The sequence below is a fragment of the Ischnura elegans genome, chromosome 3, assembly GCF_921293095.1.
Source record: "Ischnura elegans chromosome 3, ioIscEleg1.1, whole genome shotgun sequence".
In the NCBI taxonomy this organism is placed as follows: domain Eukaryota; kingdom Metazoa; phylum Arthropoda; class Insecta; order Odonata; family Coenagrionidae; genus Ischnura; species Ischnura elegans.
Window position 1 is genome coordinate 135,682,655 of NC_060248.1, and position 19,034 is coordinate 135,701,688.

General features: G+C 40.9%; 2 protein-coding genes across 3 annotated transcripts in view; both read right to left on the reverse strand.

Moving 5' to 3' along the window:
* Positions 1-19,034, reverse strand: part of LOC124156625 (GAS2-like protein 1) — a 329,284-nt gene that overhangs the window by 252,876 nt on the left and 57,374 nt on the right. Inside the window, exon 2 of one of the 2 annotated variants that reach the window (XM_046531274.1) lies at positions 5,563-5,638. The exons of the other annotated variant lie outside the window; for it this stretch is intronic. The gene's annotated coding sequence lies outside the window, so the exon portion shown is untranslated. The remainder of the gene's footprint in view (positions 1-5,562; positions 5,639-19,034) is intronic. 2 annotated transcript variants of the gene reach the window in all.
* On the reverse strand, positions 5,942-8,952 carry LOC124156626. The gene is made up of 2 exons (XM_046531278.1): positions 8,699-8,952; positions 5,942-8,286 (listed from the first exon to the last, which is right to left on the reverse strand). The coding sequence occupies exon 2, from the start codon at positions 8,282-8,284 to the stop codon at positions 6,197-6,199; it is 2,088 nt and encodes a 695-aa protein (XP_046387234.1). The 5' UTR covers positions 8,285-8,286; positions 8,699-8,952; the 3' UTR covers positions 5,942-6,196.

Consider the following 19,034-nt stretch of genomic DNA (forward strand, 5'->3'; position numbering starts at 1 on the left):
GTAATCACTCCAAAACTGCGGGAACAACATTATAAGCACCTGTTTGAATCGGAATTTCGACCAATCTAACCACAAGTATTTCTTTTGGCACACGACAAAAAATCCAATCGCTTGCCTCATCTGAACCCACATTCAGAGTGATGTATTTTAATTTCTAGGCCGCAATGCAACGCGGATAACGGGTACCAAAAGCAAAACACGCAGATTTAAACAATCCGGAATGATTACAGCTACATCTATTACATTCATTTATATTCTGCCAGAATTGAATTTTACTGACATTTATTGAATGGCTACTTTTGACCCGCTTCTCCTGACTTACGCTACAAATATAATTTATGAGAAAATAAAGCGCAAAGTAAATAAGGATGATGATTCTCGCAATCAATTTAGCAGCATCAAAAACTTAACTCCGTCAATATAAATATTATTCCTACCAGAGTTGCCACTTTCCCTTCTTCGCCCTCGTTCCCTCGGAGGTATAGCAATTCTCAGCACTCCCCAATATTTAATTATATTTAAAATACATGATTTTGAGAGACAATCCAAGACGTGAGTGTGGAAAACTGCATAAAGAAAATATTAGGCTCTCACCTGACTATTATCAAAAGTTGCTCAAAGGTCATTAATAACGAAATTTGACAACCGATCACAAGCAGATGTGTACCTGAGAGGCTTAGTGAAGAAATTCAAAACAATCAAGATACCACCTGTTACGAAAACGACATAATTGCATAAATATTTATTTGAGACATGAAATTTAAGATCTTACGCTTTAAAATTAATTTAAACACGCCTGAAATCATCGAAACTGTCTCAATTAAATTGTAGTCACTCCTTTCAGCGATATACAAGGGTAGCCTTTTAAGTGCCGGAAATAATGAAAACTACAAGAGGTACAACAACTCAATTTTTTAATTGCTTTTCAAAGTACTCTCCACGATAGGCAATGCACTTTATCATTCGATGGAACCAGTCGTTATAACATTTATTCCATTCCGAAGTAGGGGAAGTCAAAATGGCTGTTTTGTATGCATCAACCGCTTCTTCAGACGCCTGGAAGCGCTTTCCTCGTGGCATATTCTTGATTCTGGGGAATGTGACAAAAATCATTGGGGCTTAAGTGCGGGCTGTGAGGAGGGCGTACCAAGAATTTCGACGTTTTGCTGTTCCAAAAACGACTTTGTGACTCGAGCGGTGTGTGAGCTTGCATTGTCATGATGGAGCGTAATGCGTCGATTTGGGTTATCTTTCCGAAGCTCGGTGATCAATTCCGGAAAGCAAATGGTCGTATACCATTGAGAATTAACTATTCTTTGGTTTTCAAGAGCAATCATCGCTAAATGCCTTGATTTGGCTACGAACGATGCGACCATTTTCTTGGAAACGCTGCAGTTTCAGCTCACTTTGGAAGACCCATAGTGAAGATTGGCGTCTTGGTTCAGGGCCATATTCGGATGGCGACAAAGATTAATCTAATAAGGGCATTGTTTGGAAGTTCAAGAAGCGACTGCATACAGGGCGGCGAGCAGGTTATGCTCACTTACAGGACCCACTTCTTCGGGAACGGTTCATTTTCATAGCATCATTTTTGTATCCTCGGGTAACGAATGACTCTTTGAACGATTCGTACGAAGATTCAGCAGCTCTCCGTACCCGGTTATTTTACATATCACAGGAAAGCCCCCAGGTGCATCCTTGAACTCGCGCCCAACGACTTGGCAATTAAGGGAAAGTATTTGCACATACACTTTTTTTGAAAAAATAAATATTATCATCATTTCTTTGAAACCTAGCCATACATATTTTTAAAAATATTGAAAACATAATTTTTTACAAATGAATATTTTTACACGTGATATTTTCACAAAAGCTTTTCAACAAGTTTTATTTCAGCCAATTCCCGAACACAACATTAGGCAAAACTTTAAAATTTATAACTAACATCAATAATTTATTTTGCGAAATCAATAAGTAATGGATACTTCTAAAAGTGACGGGGCACCAAAGATACCCCAAGCTCGACTCGCTGGCCAATATCGCACCAGCAGATATGCGTTGTGAGCGATGTTAAGCTTTTCATGTGGGAGGCAACGGAGTCGCGTTTCAGTGTCTCCTTTACGCGAGCAGCGATCTGAAAGTGTGGAGGCCATCCTAGTCATAGCATAGGCGCGGTCGGTGCTGACCTAAAGAGGCTTTTGCACACACTCTCGCGTTTACAAATGGCCACCGATTGGGTAAAGGCTGCTTGCCTCATGCATCCTCATGCAATGATTTTCCCGCGGCCAACACGCTGATTCTCGGGTCAAATGAATCACTGCGGGCGCCTTGAAAGTGCCATGGCCGCCAAGGGAAATTCTCCACACGCATCAATCACTTCTATAGACTAGCCAACAGAGAGGGTCCTATTTTGGTGACGGAGGAAAAATTAACATGCGATGACGTAGCTGTCATTGTAGAGTTAGAGAAAGATTTGAAGAAGACTGGTGTAGGATGATGGGTAGACATCAGCCGAATATTAGCACAAAAAACTAAGACATTAGTATGCAGCAGATAAGGGGAAGTCAAGACTGAATTGAAAGTGGAGAAACAAAAAGTGGCAGAGGTGAAAGAATTATGTTGTTTTGGAAGTAGAATAGCTGGCGATGGAAGAGGGAAATTATGTGCAAAATAGCCCAGGCGAAGAGAGCATTCCACCAATAGAGCACGAATCGATCGAGGTCTTGACTTGATATATTGGGGAAGTTCAAATTGAACGCAGTAGGACCCGATGGTTTGAGAGCCAATGCTATGGGAGTCTACTGTGACGTAAGAATCAGCCTCGAGTTTAAAAGGCCACCAAAAGAGACAAAAGAATAATCGATTCAGAGGCACGATTGGCGTGCTCTTTAAGCATTTAGTGTATATTACCTACTGCTATTTTCCTCCCTCCGAGCCACGTAAAAAACATTCTCAATGCTTAAAATCATCGGAGACGGTGGTCATAAGATAAAGTTCATATCATAGTGGGCGCCCAAATCTTTCCATGCCCCAACGGTACATATTAAGGTAAGGGTACATGTATCTACTTGAAAACGATGACCTGCCTCCTTAATCTTCTCACCTTGAATTTGCGTTACGATTTCGTGCGTGTCCACTGTATTCATTACCCGGAGTACATAAACTCATGGCTAATGCGATGTGTTCGTATCGAGAGCTGAAATGAGATGAACCTATTTACGGCAACAGACTGGAATTAAAGCCGTCGCATGAGTTGAGAATCCTATATAAAATATACGATGCGGCACATAGTCATTCGTGTTCGCGTTCGAGAAAGAAGGAAACCATTCGACTGCAGCGTTAATATTTACGGCGCGTGAGGCATATCGTCTCTCTATTAGGCAGATGAACTTTCGTGACAGATTCCTCCTCGTAACCGTGGTTACGGCAAACATAAACATCAAACACACCAGCATCGCCAAGAAAATGCATATCCTAATCGATGGACCCGGAGTTGCAATCACGATTGGAAATTTAGGACGGCCCACTCGCTCTTTTCTTTTAATTCTCAAGAGCTTTCATGGGTTTCGTACCGTACCCTTAAAATATCGAGGTTAAGGTTAGAGCGATGACAGGAAATGTAGGGTTTTTGAGGGTTGAAACGCGGGGTTTTAAGAATTTAGGGAGGTAAAATGAAATCTGGAATGCGACAAATCGATATGATTATCGGTGGTTCCTTCTATATCATCTAAAGCGTTGATATTGAATATTTTGGTCAGCTGCTCAGTGGGAAATTAATTAATTGTTATCAAATGGTGGTCTATGATTCAGTAGTTGTTCGAAGTATGGCTAAGGCCGATGAAGATCCATGATAGAAATTTTCCAAAAAAACTAAAGGATAATTAAATAGTAATAATAAAGCAACAAATTGATACTTATTAACCAGAAATTAAAATTACAATATCAGATGCAAAGACAATCTGTTAACGTAGAGTATTGAGTCAGCCATAGCAAATGAGTCGATTTCAGTCGGAGGACCATTTCATTTTGACAGCCGAGAATGAATTTTAAAATGGAGGATTCTACACGAGATGGGCCGCGCGTTTCAGTGCGTTTGAAAAAGTCACAACCCTGACGGTTGCGCGATCTGAATTTTACAACAAATTAACAATGTTTAGGGCTGTAAACAGAACTTTACATACGAGATGTTGTAGTCAATCGTAGTCACAACTTTTTACTCCTACACCTTGGCATTTCAGTCATCTTCTTGAGTGCAACTACTGAGAATAATATTGAACGACCGACCGACGCGACCGCCGCGCCCTCACCGTTATGCTATGCTGCTTTTTGAAATCCGATTTAAAAAGCGAGCGACGTGACCTCATAATTCAAGGTTCTACGGGACGGATCTAACCCATGAGATCCATGTGGATAAAAAAAACTGCGATTTAAGGAAAATTATAGCGTATGTTATTAAAAAAAAGCTTGAATGATAGGGGTCGGCCTGCATATTGCATTCTTAAAGACGCCAGCAGAGCGATGTGATGGCACCACACGGAACCAAAGGGCGGAAAATCGCAGTAAAAATTGAGAAACAGGAGAAATAAAAAAATATTTTCAGGCAACGTAGGAGTCCCACCTTATGATATGATTCTTGGATGGCTCTTATATTTCTCAAACCTATTAACCACTAAATTATAGAATATCAATTGTGCTTTAAGTAAAAAACCTATCTTTTGGAAAAATCTTAATGATATTGTCAAGGAAAAAGTCTCGTTTAATCTTAGCAAGGAACAAAATTACTTGAAAGTCTTAAATAGAATTAAAAATGGAGGGCATTGGGCGATAAGTATGAGAGGAGCTATAAAAGCAAAGAATCGACCGTAGTAATTATATGGTTAGGTATATCTAGAGATTTTAAGCGAAACAAATTTTAGACGAAGAGATGGATAATGGAACCTTATTTACAATGGGATACATCCTCCGGATGAATTTTGATAAAACTTATTAATAAATATATAAATAATATGAAATGAAAACGAAGAAATGTAGGTTCTTTTCTGTTAATACTGAAGGAGCACGAGCAAGTAAACGAGGTCCATCACATCCACTCACTAGCAATACATACTCAACCCATAGCGATCTCAACCTCCTTCTATGCGCTGACCACAAGGCCTAAGCTGATGAATGCAGATGAGTAATATTTTCCCATAAACGAAATGAATGCTTAGGTCAGACATCGGCAACAGACAATGGCCCTTGCTCATGAACACCTCAATATTTAGTAGCTGCAAATGCACTTCTCTTCCATGCATACCTTTCTGAGCGTGGCATCGGTCCAAAGTTGGACTAAACGCCATGAGAAGAATGATCATCTGCAGCGGATGCCAACTCGATTTCATGAGAGCGCGTGAATTACTGGACGACCATTAGCAGACGAAGTTAAAGGCGCGAAAGAGAAACTAACACAGTACACGAGTCAAAATTTTTGGCGAAAGAGCTCTTTTCCGGATGAGAATCGTTGACATATTTTACAGTGGAGAGAGCAATTAGGATTCTGAAGGAAATGGAGGAGGTTATTACCAGAGGAGGATGTTTGCACCCGGCTATACACACTTTCGGGGATGCACCGTGAAGGAGTCGTGAATCAGCGACGAACCTGAAAGGAAAAATGTGCGTTAGACACTCATTGCACTTGGCACCAACGTTTCTAAATTACTATGGAGTTGGAATGATGAGCTACTTCAACCAAAGCAAAGCTTTTCCAAAAATTTCAACAATTGGGATTAACACCATTCATTCACTGAGAAAAATATTTGGAAAAATACAATAGGAATCATTTACAGTATCAGTAGGGGAGAGTGGGGCAAAACCGACCTGCTAAGCTATTTCATGAGAAATTTGGCTTTCTGCTACAAATATTTACACAAAATTAGCGCGCTTTGCAATATTTACTATTTAAAGAAATAAAATACTGATGCATTATTCTTTACTGATACAGGTTAAATTTATATGAATTTTTTTTCTAACACTGACAAAATGACGGTTTTGCCCCACTAGTGGGGCAAAACCGACACCCATATGTTTTACATTAAAAAAAGTTTATAATGCTATTTTTGGTAATTTATATTTAAAAAACACACTGTTTTTACAATGTACAGCAATATTTATTAATTAACAATAAGAAATTAACACTGTGTGAGTTTAGATTTACATTTTAGGAACAAAAGTCACATATGAAATTGTCATATTCTTCACAATTAGCGCACGCCTCGTGAGCCCATTCTTTACAGTTCAAACACTGAATCCACCCCTCCCTCTCTTTAGATCTTGAATATAATTCCTTGCAAAATATGCATGCCGCCTCGTCTTCTTCATATTCTTCCTCATCTTCGAAAGCATCGGTTTTCATTTTTTTCGACTTCTTTTTGTGTATTTGGGGGGCTGTGGCTTGGAAAGCAAGCTTTCTTTTAGGACCCTTTTTATTTTTATCATTCTTCGCCACTGTTCCTTTGTTTTTAGCTTTCATTCTTTCTTTTTTAATAATCTTTTTCTCCTCCTTTTTTTTCTCGTCTTCCTCTAGTTCTAATTTATAAGGTGACGATGTAAGTATGGCTGTCTTTCCAGGTTTTCTTCCTCCTTTCTTTTTAACTCTTTCCTTTTCTTGTGGAGGTTTCATGAGTAGTTTGGGTGAAATTTGTTTCCACACACTTTTTTCCATTGGAAGGGATTGGAGATAACTTGACGCCGATGTTGCTGCAGAACATGAGGGATGGTTCCAGGCTTCATTTTGTGCTCTAGAGGTTGATGGCCTGCACATCATATCATCAAAAGCAGGAAATGCTGGTGGCTGAGGATGATTAACACCAGATGAAGATGACTGAGGAAGGCTAACATCGGGTCTTCTATAATCCAAAGGCAGGAGAGATGTGGGATCAAATTGTTCAGAGGTCTGGGGCTGGACAGAACAAGGTGAAACTGAAGCTAACATCTGAGTTGGTGCAGTGTTCAATTCTTCTGTAGACGCTGATGACTGGGAGTTCGTAGGATCTGTTTCATCTGGTCTAGCAGTGGTTTCAGATGGAGCATACAGGTCATCAGGAAATATGTTCCTATCCAGTGGGTATATGCCAGTCTTCTCAAAGCCCTTTATGGCAGTTTGCATGAGGGCAGCCCTAGTAAAAGCCTTATTCACAAGCTTACTGATTTGGTAAATTGTGATACAGCGCCCAGGATGACTACACAACCACTGCCTAGCTTCCTGCTCATAGTAAGTGCTCAAAGGAGCCATAAATGAAACATCCAGGGGTTGCAGACGATGTGTTGTATGTGGTGGAAAACATAGTAAAACCACATTATGTTTCCGTGCCAGGTCAATAAGGTCCAAATTTTTTGCATGTGATTCATGCCCATCCAAAATGAGTAGAACTGGCTTTTCCTTTGAGGGATTTGAGAAATCGATGAATTTCTTGAACCAGACGAGGAAAGTTTCATTATTTATCCACCCAGATTCATGGTAACAGGCAAAGGATCCTGGAGGAGCGTCATCCATCAACAATGGATTTTCTCGCTTTCTGGGGAACACAAACATTGGTGGCATAAAGTTCCCGGATGCACTCATGCATGTTTCCACAGTAACGAGGATACCCCGTTCTGCAGAGGATAAACTCCTAACTTGTTTTCTCCCCCGGAGAGCTAACACCTTTGAAGGTTTATTTGGGACAGTGAGTATCCCGGTTTCGTCCACATTATAAATATCATTTGGCTGAATTTTATATTCAGTGTAAATTGACTCCAAGAGATCAAAAAATTTTCCAACAGCACACTTGTTAAATCCTTTAGCTCGAGCCAATGATGTGTACTCGGGTGATCTTAATGTTATTTTAGGGTGCCTCTTAACAAAATTATAAAACCAGTCCTTACCTGCCATTTTTTCAACCATGTTGAAGGTATGATTGATAGAATTTCTTTCTGCTAAATCAAATGCCAGCCGCCGAAGATCGGTAATTGTTAATCCAAATAATCTTGCCTCCATAAACAGTACGTATTCAACGATCTCCTTTTCTTGGGCTTCCGTAAACACAGTGTCATATCGCCCTAGACGTTTTTCAGAGGCTAGCGCAGGTGTTAGCTGATTTTTTCGAGCTTTTTTTACCCGATCAATTAATGTTGATCTGGGAACAGCAAAAGATTTTGATGCTGCAGTATATCCCATCCGTCCCTCAAGAACTGCATTTACAGCCTCCCCCATCCCTTCATGAGACCAACTCTGCCGATCCGTCTTCCTGACATAGTTCCTCACCATGTCTAAAACAAAATTTCAGGTGTATTAGTTTCAGGATCATAGCAAAATGAGGAATTAACATCCAGTAGGCTAATTATAGAAATGTTGTTAAAAGACTATGATTTCAGCCCAATCGATTCAAGTTTGGCTGAGACGATGGAATCTCAATATTATGCACAATTATACACGAGTACAGCTAGTACTTAATAAAATGGGTTCTATTATTTTAATAGATATAGTGAAGCACAGCTGATAAGTTGAAATATCATGGGGCAAAACCGACCCCGGTCGGTTCTGCCCCACTTTCTGTTGACGGTTTTGCCCCTAGGTACACAGTAAAACAAATATGAAAATTTGAGGCTATCCAAAATCATTAGCTAAGCTACTCGTACGTTAAAATATAAGTAAACACTGTAAATAAACACATGTACTCACCTCCGGTAAATTAGATTGATGGTTACACTTCTCAAATCAAAATAAATATGACATTAAAGTTGTAAAAGAAACTGGTTAAAACTTCAGAACTCTACATAACCCCAACATTGTCAAGCATGCCAACGAAACCAAGCTCGATCTGCACGAAATGGCGGCCTCTTCAACTAGTTCATAGTTTTGCCGCTGGATAGCAACACCTACTGGGGAATATTAGAGGGGTCGGTTTGACCCGCCTGGTCGGTTTTGCCCCACTCTCCCCTACCATTGATTTTTGCCGCACTGATCCAGTAAAAACTTAACAGAAACTTTTAGCATTGTGTAGAGATTATTATTATTGGATCGTTACGACCTAATTAATAGGCAATGGTTCTTATTATATTTTCCCCACATCTTTTTCTTGGTGTAGGATTCCCACAATAGGAATACATCCGTCCGTCACTTCAGCTAAAGAAAAGCTTCAGACTACAGTGAAATAACCAACAGTAAAAATAAATATGCAGCAGCCGCGAGTCATTTCTTCGTGAGTCCCTGAGTTCCTTTCCAGCCTCTGCCTCGATTATGTCTCAAGTTCAACTGGAATATCATCATCACGGTTGAAAATTTGTCATCTACCCGGTGGGAAAGCAAAAAAAAAAAAAAACCGGAGCCATTCGGCGGTAAATGCTTAGTGTTGGCTCGTCGTCTGAGAAGATCAGTGGATTCAACTGCGAATTGTTCGTCTGTTTGCTTGCTTTGATTGTTGTGATGTTGTTAGTGGCTAGATTTACATCTTTGCAGTGTCACCACATTCGCTCCACTTCCTCTACCGTTCTGCGCATTCCAGACAACCCTGACGAAGAGCACGATTAGATGGATGGCGTCCTATGGTTCGCGGCGATTTTTCTCCAGGCTCCATTAGTGACCCACATAGCGCTGCCCATTAAGTATAGGGGCGTCACGACCTGCGCAACTTCCAAAACCTCCATCAAGGCCACTGACCCTCATCTGTCCTAGCCAGAGAGGAAACCCCAAGGAGCCACTTTCGGGAAACTCTTTAAACGGGGTCGCGCGGACGAAATAGCAGCAAGGAAAAAGGAAACGACCTGAAAAAGAACAAAGGAAGTCTCACAGGTTGGCTACGCATTATGGAGAGTGGACAAAAATAACGATAGACATGTAGTACAGGGAAGAGCAAAACAATGTGTGAGAGAAATTTCTTTCTCTTCTTTCCACTTCCCTAAATGCCTGCAAGCCTCAAGGAGCTTTAATGCGTGTCGAAATTAAGAATGACTTGGGGATTGTACCGTTCGACTCCCCTTGATTTTGCCGAGAAATAATAAAAAAGAGTGGTCTTCATTAAGGGGAAGATACAATACTTTGATCATGGGAATATTTCAATGTTAACAGCCGAAAAAATTCCACGATTTGGTAATTTGCGATAACCATACATGTAACTTTTGATGCATAACGTCATGTAGCGAATGCTAGATACACACAACACTTAGGTTAATTACAGCTGAAGAAAAGAGCACTGCAGCAAAAGAACAACATCTTATTAGAGGCTCAACCATTCTGTCGAATTTAGAGACAATTTCAGACATTTGGACAAGAGAGACATTTGCCGCACGCATTGTTACTGGCGAGGGCGCTACAGGGAAAATCACACATTCATTCGTAGGAGATTGATTTCTGCTATCGCCACATGGTTCGCTTTTTAATTGATTTTCAAACATGTTCGTAGCGAGGCGATGACTGCTCTACGATCCACTATTTCCCAGTATTGCATTTGAAATTGCAAGAAATAGCATTGAGAAGTTTTGAATGCGATAGTTATAGGCTATTAGCCGTCAGTGTAGCTCGTTTCTCCATGATATTCGGATGGCTTTGCCGTCAGTGACGCGAGTGGCGACTTTCGTAAATCCAATTAAATGCGCAGTGGGAGGCGGCACAGCGTAGCTTCAAACTTGAGGGTCCTCCTTCGTATTATTCGTGGGTACAGGAGTTCGATTTCCGTCTTAACCATTAGAAGACTCTGACGGACGCTATGCGCGACTCAATTGTCATAGCTAGCCTTCTTTCCGAACTCCTCTGCCAGGTGCTTATTGTGACGTCTTTCTAGGAATTGCGTGGATATAGATGTGCACACGCAATTTCAAAGATGGAAGTTTTAGGGTAATAGTTTAGCCCCGGGGACGGACTGCATTCAACCCGATGGTTACTCGCTCGAAACTCTCCACGTTCGCTTGACGCAAACCTTTCCGGAATAAGGATATGTTTTCTTAAAAATAAAAAGGTTTTATTCAGTCAAATGTTTTACCATTCAATTCAAACGATCGCATTTGTTCTCCCCTTTCAAGCCGTGCACAACATTAACGGCCACAGAACACTAGATGATACAAGATGTCTCAAAGGTTATCTAAACCCTATTTGAGATAAAAAAATATAGCATACAATATCGTATAAATATAATAACATAGTCTAATTTGATGCTATCATAACAATCCTGAATGCACAAGAAGAATATAATGCCAACGATCGAAATAACGAGATTGCGATATCCTCCAACTAAAATAAAGATCAATATCTCAATAAGTATAATTTAAATTAGTTTTGCTTGCTTAATAAAATATAAAACTAAATAACAACAAATTCAATTGGAGGTTACAATCAAGGGAATCCGGAACTCCGACAATTCACAATCTCCGCTCATAAAGACAATAATCATAATAATTTCCTTCGCTTAGTTTCACAAGATCGTGTCTTTAAGAGAGGGAGTAAGGCGAAGGAGAGGGAAAGAAAGAGACGTGAGAGAGAGAGAGAGAGAGAGAGAGCGAAGGGGGAAAAAGAAAGCACAGAGAGAGAGAGAGAGAGAGAGAGAGAGAGAGAGAGAGAGAGAGAGAGAGAGAGAGAGAGAGAGAGAGAGTGATAGAGACCAATCACAAGCACACGCTTCTTATCCAACTGATGGGAAATGTTTGAAGAGCGAATCAGCGAAATCTTTGGAGGCGAAAACAGATTCATTAAAAACATATACTAAGCATTAGCAATTAAATTAACCAAACGTAAAAAATCTGCTAAATTTGCAAACCAACGATCTCGCTAACTTTATCATTATAACGAGTACTTAATTATTCTTACTGCCACTCTACTTAATCATATTTAGAGATGTTGCGACTAAAACTCCATAAACAATTACATCCCTATTTTGTTATCATATAATAAAAAGTTTTGGTTAAAAAAAATACCCGAAGAAGGAAAACTGAGGAGGGGAAAGGGCAGTGGGGAAAAAGAGCAGAGGACTTTTAAATTTTATCAATTATCATTATTATTATTATTTAAAATTTAAAAAACTAAAACCAAAACTGACCAATCGAAGAATACCCATTTAGAATGAAAGAATATCGTAATGATTTACAACGTATCGTTCCACAGAATGGATTGCCTGGGATTGTGCGAAATGCTGACGGCTGAGTGAAATGGGAATGAGTGATCTTGCGAAAGAAGGCAAGACAGACGGCGGGAAGATATATCTCTCACACACTACTTCTTAACACGAACTGTATGAGACTCTCCAGGGATTGTCTAAGACTTAAAGAACAACATCAACGACAACAGCAGACGGCTGCGCCATGCAAAACCATGCTCACATGGAATGAATACCTACGTATAATTAATAGTAGCGGGCGTAACTCGGTGGAAATCCATAATCGTAGGAATAATAACTTTGCTATTTCCACATGGTAATTTATTGAGACCGACAATGGTTTCGTTACAGCGTAACACTGACAAGGTGGATTGGTGGAAGCAATTATTGATAATGTTACGCTGTAACGAAACCATGGTCGGTTTCAATAAATTACCATGTGGAAATAGCAAAGTTTATATTCCTACAAAAAACTAACGATAAAAGGAAGACGATTGAAAATATCAATTATTGCTCTTGTCATTTCATATATAATTGTAAAACAAATCATGAGAAACCCAATGAATCAAATTTAGGGCGGTGACCTCAGAGATCACAATGACAGAGACGGACAGAGGTGGTGATCACAAATCAAACAAAATCCAAGACATAGAAAAAAGTGTGCCTAATATATTCATGGAATAGTGTACATTTTCTGTCATCAGCAATGTGAAAAGACCTTTTCGTTTGCGATTACCTTTGAGAGGAGAAACAAGCACGGTATTGAAACAAATGTCCGTTAAAAAGAGGCGAATTCCAGTCATTCACTCTCTCTGGTTTGATGCGGTCGAAGAAAGCAAGAGAGGATGAGGGAGGGAGGATTGTTGGAGGCGGAGGTGCTCGGGGCGATCACGAAGAGGGCGCTTCTTTTGAGTTCGTGAGAGTTGGGTCGGAGGGGGAATATGGCTGGGAGAGAGAGAGGCCCACAGCAGACAGGGGCCGAGAAGGAAAGGTCTATTCAGACTGCGGCCGCCGCAAAATAATGGCAATTAGTCGTTTGCAAGGAGCATCTGGCGCAAGATAGATCGAATCCAGTGCCCATAGATCGACCAATGGCGGCGGACAGAAAAAAAACACTACCGCGAAAATTAGCTCTAAGGGTTTCGGTCAATTTTGAATTAATGGGAAATTTAAAGTAACACTTGAGTTGTAGTCATTTTTAGAAATGCACTTTTCATCCGTGCTTGAGTCTTTAGTTCTGACCGTGAATCGTAGAAGAAGAGTCATCGGGATGAAAAATAACGCGCTTATGGAATGAAATTGAGAACTTAGCAAAAGAAAAAAACCTATTCTCAAGAGCAAATGTAATTTGAGTTCCGATTCATTGACTCGTTCATGGAGAACCGTTCACGGGCGGAAAATATCACTAAGAAGAGAGTAAAAGATAAAAGAGCAATGCACCGCGTGACGTCGAAGCAATGCGTGAATTAATATATATGGGTGACTCCAGCATACAATTCCCCGACCACTTCCACAAGAGCTTACATTTTAAGCAGAGGTCGCCGACCGGAAATAATCCGGATGAAATTTTTGTAAACCGGAAGTTTTCACCTCCTATCCTTGGTAAAACAATTCAAGATGACGATTTTCGCTATTTGCAGGGTACATTACGCGACTTAAACGCCTTCATCTCCAAAAAAATTTGACATGCCGAAAATAATTCTAACCATTTGAATAGACAATGGATGTACAATTCATATGATGTGCTACACATTTCTCTACGCCGAATAATGATTCTGCAAAAAACCAGCAAAGTCTTGGCACAAAATCACGAAGACTTCAACAGGCGAAGTGCTGTGGGGGACTACGAATCGAGTATGCAACCCGTCATACGCCGAAGGAAAACGTTTCACAGCACTTCTAATTTAGTCGGTGGTTTGTAATTTGGCAGGGACGCTACCGATCGGTGGAACATTTTCGGAAAAATCCGTAAGAAAAGTCACGTCGCATAGCCGAGAAGCGCTGCGAAATTGGTTTCTAGGGCGTAGTATTTTGACGGGAAAAAGTACGCGACGAATCGAAAAAGGAACATAATTACGCGCGCCTTTACTTATCCCACTCTCTAAGAAGCGGTAGCAAAAGGAAATAGGGTAACTAGACAATTTTAGAAAATTTCCAGTCCAATGAACACTCCAACTTGGCCCCAACCCCTTCAAAGACCGACGGCCAATCAAATCGTTAGTTAACACCGCATATGTATACGCTGCAACAATATAATAAGAAACAATTGCTTTTCTGCGGCACAATTGCACAAGGGAGAGAAGATAACGTTGATTTGTAAAAGGAATTACATCATAAAAGAACCTTCCAATCTTCGAATAACTATCTTTCTTGCAGAGGGATCAATTTGATCCCCTTGCCTTTCACGGTATATTTGACATTTATTTACAAGGTAATAATTTGAATTGATGGTGCTGCTTTTACTCTCGCATGGAACTACAAATTTATAAAAAAACAACAAAATTAAATGACTCCATGGCCAATTGTAGCAAATGGCATTCATCTCAATTTGACCTATCGATCCCCGTGGCCGTTCTAATGTTCAACTAGTTCTAAGAAACTGTCGTCGCAAAAGAAAATCCACACGGTGAAACCTAGAAGCATGGAGACATCAACTAGTTCTAACGTTTTCGCACAGTTTTGTCAAACTTTGGCATCGCATTCTGCGTCTATTCAAGATGGTGAAGGCCACGCTGGGTGCATGGCAATGGGAGGAGAGGATAGACGGGAAGACAGATCGAGAGAGAGAGAGGCGTGAAGCAGTCGTGAATAAGAGCACTTGGAGAGAGTGGCGAAGGGCCTGCAGTTAAAGGACCAAATTAAAGGATATGAGAGGAAGTCTCTCAGTCAGTGATTCAACCCGTAGGTTGGTATGGTTAGGCAAGGGTAGAGCTGCACCCAGTCGCACTCGTGAGGAATTTACACATCAAGATAGGAGGACCGATTCCTTCACCTGACCCACCTTAAACATGGAAGATTTCTTTCGGATGGCATAAAAACATAAGGGATTTGAAGCCGGGACACTCCGACCAGCATTCCAACAGCTGGAGCACCACACTCCCAAGAGAAAATTCAAGTTCAATTACGAGGACGTTTCACGAACCAATTATCAAACTCTTCCCAATATGAGGTGGGGCCAAGCGAACTTCTTACACTTAAGTGTACACAATGTAATGCTAAAATTGAAGAGTTTTTCTATTGGTCGCAGAGAAATGTAACGTCGCGAGTTTATTTATTCCGAAACTTTATTTCAAGTAGAGGAATTGGTGAACACGTGAATATTTGGAGTAGGAGAAGAGATATGGCTGAATTAAGGGCAGTTATCCAATTACCACCTATTTTGGACAATATGTGTGTTTGCAGGGAAGATCACGCGTAAGGATCATCGCCCCTATAGCGAAAGTAGTGAAAAAACATACAAAAATGACAAAATGATGGCGTTGGAGTAACGATTGCAATGTTAAAAAGAGTCATCGAATCACAACAAAGCATTTCCATCTGACGAGTTGTAATCAAGATACTGAGATGACTTTGACTCGGGAGAAACGTAGAATTTTTTCAGGGTTTTCAGACGATCATAATATTTAACCATTGAAAGTAGTTATCATAAGCCGAATGAGCAAACGATTATTCTAGCATTACGCACGCGGAAGATTCAGAACACATTTACAAGCAGGTGCAACAATCAGGGAGGGACCCCAAATCCCATTTAAAAAAATATGAAAACAACTCTTCCTCATTCAGCCACTCTACTGCTCTAACTTTATATGATAACAACGCTAAACTAAGTAAAAAGCCCACTTTCCATGAGTTGGTGACGTCATTAGTGCTCTGGTTCATTTACACGTTGAGGGGGAACATGGGGAGAAGGGTTCGTTCTTGACTTCTAAGAGCAAAGCCGTTAATTCATGCGACCACTTGTTCACTGTAAATACAATAGTATCTCCGACGACTCAACTTTTACACATAAGTGCATATATTCTCCTCATAAGTATTGCTGACTCGTTCGTAAATTATCTTTCCCTTTTTCGCGAAACGGACGAACAAATGACACACATCACTCGACGCCTGACTCCCTCCATTCTTGCCAGTCCCTGGAAGGGACACGGATGCGCACAAAGAAACCAACCAAAGTGACCAAGCGAAAGACCCGTGAAAGGCAGTGCTTCCATTCGTATATTCGTATTCCATCCGTACGCGCACGCGCAGTGTGACTCTGATAGCATTCATGAAATGAAATTCTTGACAAAATTTAAGAGTAAATTAACCGTGGGCTAGAATTAAGAGAACTCGTCCCTTCCCTTCTCAAACTCCCTCTCCTTCAATTCCCAAACGCCCTTCGCGTCTTTCTCAAGATGGAGGGCGCACATGTCGAAGGGAAACAGGGTCGCGGGACTTATTTGCTGCCACCGCAACCTCGATCGGCAACACCGCTCTCGAGAAAAGAGAACAACGCAGTGCGCACGGCATAGCAGTTGGAGGGGACGACCGACGGCTAAGGTTATTTGCGCCTGCAGGTGGAGAGAAACCCGGCGTCGGCATTAGCCCACTCTTAGGGAACCACGGCATAGGGCCGTATGCACTGGTGAAGTCGTTAGCTCACATATCGCTACTCAGTTGCTCATTTTTCCAAACAAAATTCTTCGGACTCTCATTAGCATTGAGTGAGAGCTTAGTCAATTTTTCCCGTCTCGCCAGCGGAGTTCATAGTATTATAGTCAACTGAAGTGTTATCATTACAGTCTGAATACCTTGCGCCACCCTACGGTATACAGACTATAGGCATGGAATTAATTAACTCTGTACTCATACCGCACTGCCAGGAAATATTAAACCCGAAATTTATATGCCAAATTAAGAAAATTCCAAAAGGCGGCCATGTTTCCCAAAGATGACAACTATCCAGCTTTATTTCTGTATTTTTATTAGACGTATCAAAATGAAATACAATATTTGAACATATTTTTGAACTTCACTCCCCAAACAAAGGTCCCTGCATGAGTGATTCGCTCAGATCAATGAATGAACGTTTTTCCTTGCCACCCAAATTCACAGCAATAGTGCACTTTGTCTCTGATCGTAAGAAAGTCAAGTGACACTACACCCACGTTACCGCTGAGCTGTTCGAGGGAAATTGGGATCACGGTACTTATCGTTGCACATATATTCTCTAAGCTCTGAAAATGTACAGAGAAATTGGCACTTCCAGAAAATTTTCAAAACAGGCTCTTTAGAAGCTCACGGATTCAATGACGGAAGCAAAAGTTTTGCTGCCTTGTTTTGTTATCGAATAAATCCTCTTAATAAAGATCCAAATCTTTGATAAATATGGCACGGTATGTCAATCAAAAGTCGCCTTTCAAAATGTTCGCAGGCCAGGCGTGCCGCAAAGAGTAAACATGTTCCTTTATTTAGGGAGTACAACGCACGACTGATGCTCTATGATCTATTTCGGCAAAGGGTAAATTCAAGCGGGTAAGGTCTGCACTAATCAAAAAAATTCGTTATTCCCACACATGAAAGCTTCATTGTCAATTCACTAAGCTGCATCGATTAATACACGCATCCCAAAGTAATAAGAATTTGTGAAGACAACTAAAAATCAGGGTAGATTCTCGGTAGAATTTTGGAAAACAAGGTCATTGTTGTAATTGAAAAGCAGATTTAAATGTTGTCACTTCCCATAATCTGAGGAAGCAATGAAAAGCACTGTGGGGAGCTGAATGGATTTGCTAAGACGCATCGTCACAAGCAGAACTCCGTCTCTTCCAACCCCTCCCCCAAACAGTCTTCTCTGCATGGGGGCCTTCTAAAAGCGGCCGAAAGCCCATCCACCCACAACAAAAAGCGTTCATTTATTTTCTCAAAGTTAGTGTCCCCTTTCATCGCCTGAAGCTCCTAGGCTCCCTCTCCACTATTTTATTTTAGTCTAAAAAATCACAAAAGATCTTGCTCCTCAGCATGTGTGCACATATCTCAAGTGGTTTTCATTCACGCTGGGACAAGACGACCAAGGTCCTTGTATGCAGAAGGCGCAGCGAATATAACGACAAAAAAGTCCTCGCTTCTAAGTGTGAGGCGGTAGGTATATCCCCTCGAACTGGGTCACAGGGATGAGGAAGTAGCATCCATATTTACGCGCGCGTAATACGCATGTGCACTGCAGTGCACACCTCAAGCCACGAGGAAGCTGAAAATGAAAGAAACGGGACCGCATGGCAGTTTTAACCTGAACGGGCTGCTTCCACCCGCGAGAGTCCATCATGTGGCCGGCTAACGTTTCTGCTTTGGGGTTTATGGAAAACTTCTCATTTATCCCACTCTTATTATCACTTGTGTCATGATTAATGTTGTTGAAGCCTACAATGTCAATTTTAACCCTTCAACGCCGTCTTATGTACTGGGTAACTACCCCTTAAACCTCAATTTGTTGCCACCATACGGTCGCGCACCGCTTAGCTCCAGAGTTCCAGCACGCTTAGCTTCTAAGTTCAAAGTACAACTCCATATCACATCAAAGTCCAGGCCTCGCTCCCATAAAAGAACACGCCTCTTTAAATACATAGCATCTGATGAATTGTTTCCGTACTTCTAGGCTCCTTTCAAAGCTGCAAGCAGATTTTTATTTCTCTTTGCCTGTGCTATTCTACTGGCAACCAATGGCGGCTGTTGGTAATTTAACCAGGGTGTGCACTAGAGTAGATGTACGATGATTTACTTATATTATGCTAATAATAATCCACGAGTCTCATATATCGTCGCAATAGAATGCAAAGCATTTAGAACCCCTTATAGAAAAAACACACCCGGTGATAGAAAAAACACACAGTACTTCTTTCACTGTAGGTAACTTTGAGTCATGTCTTTCTTCACTTTCTTTTCCAACCAGTTTAA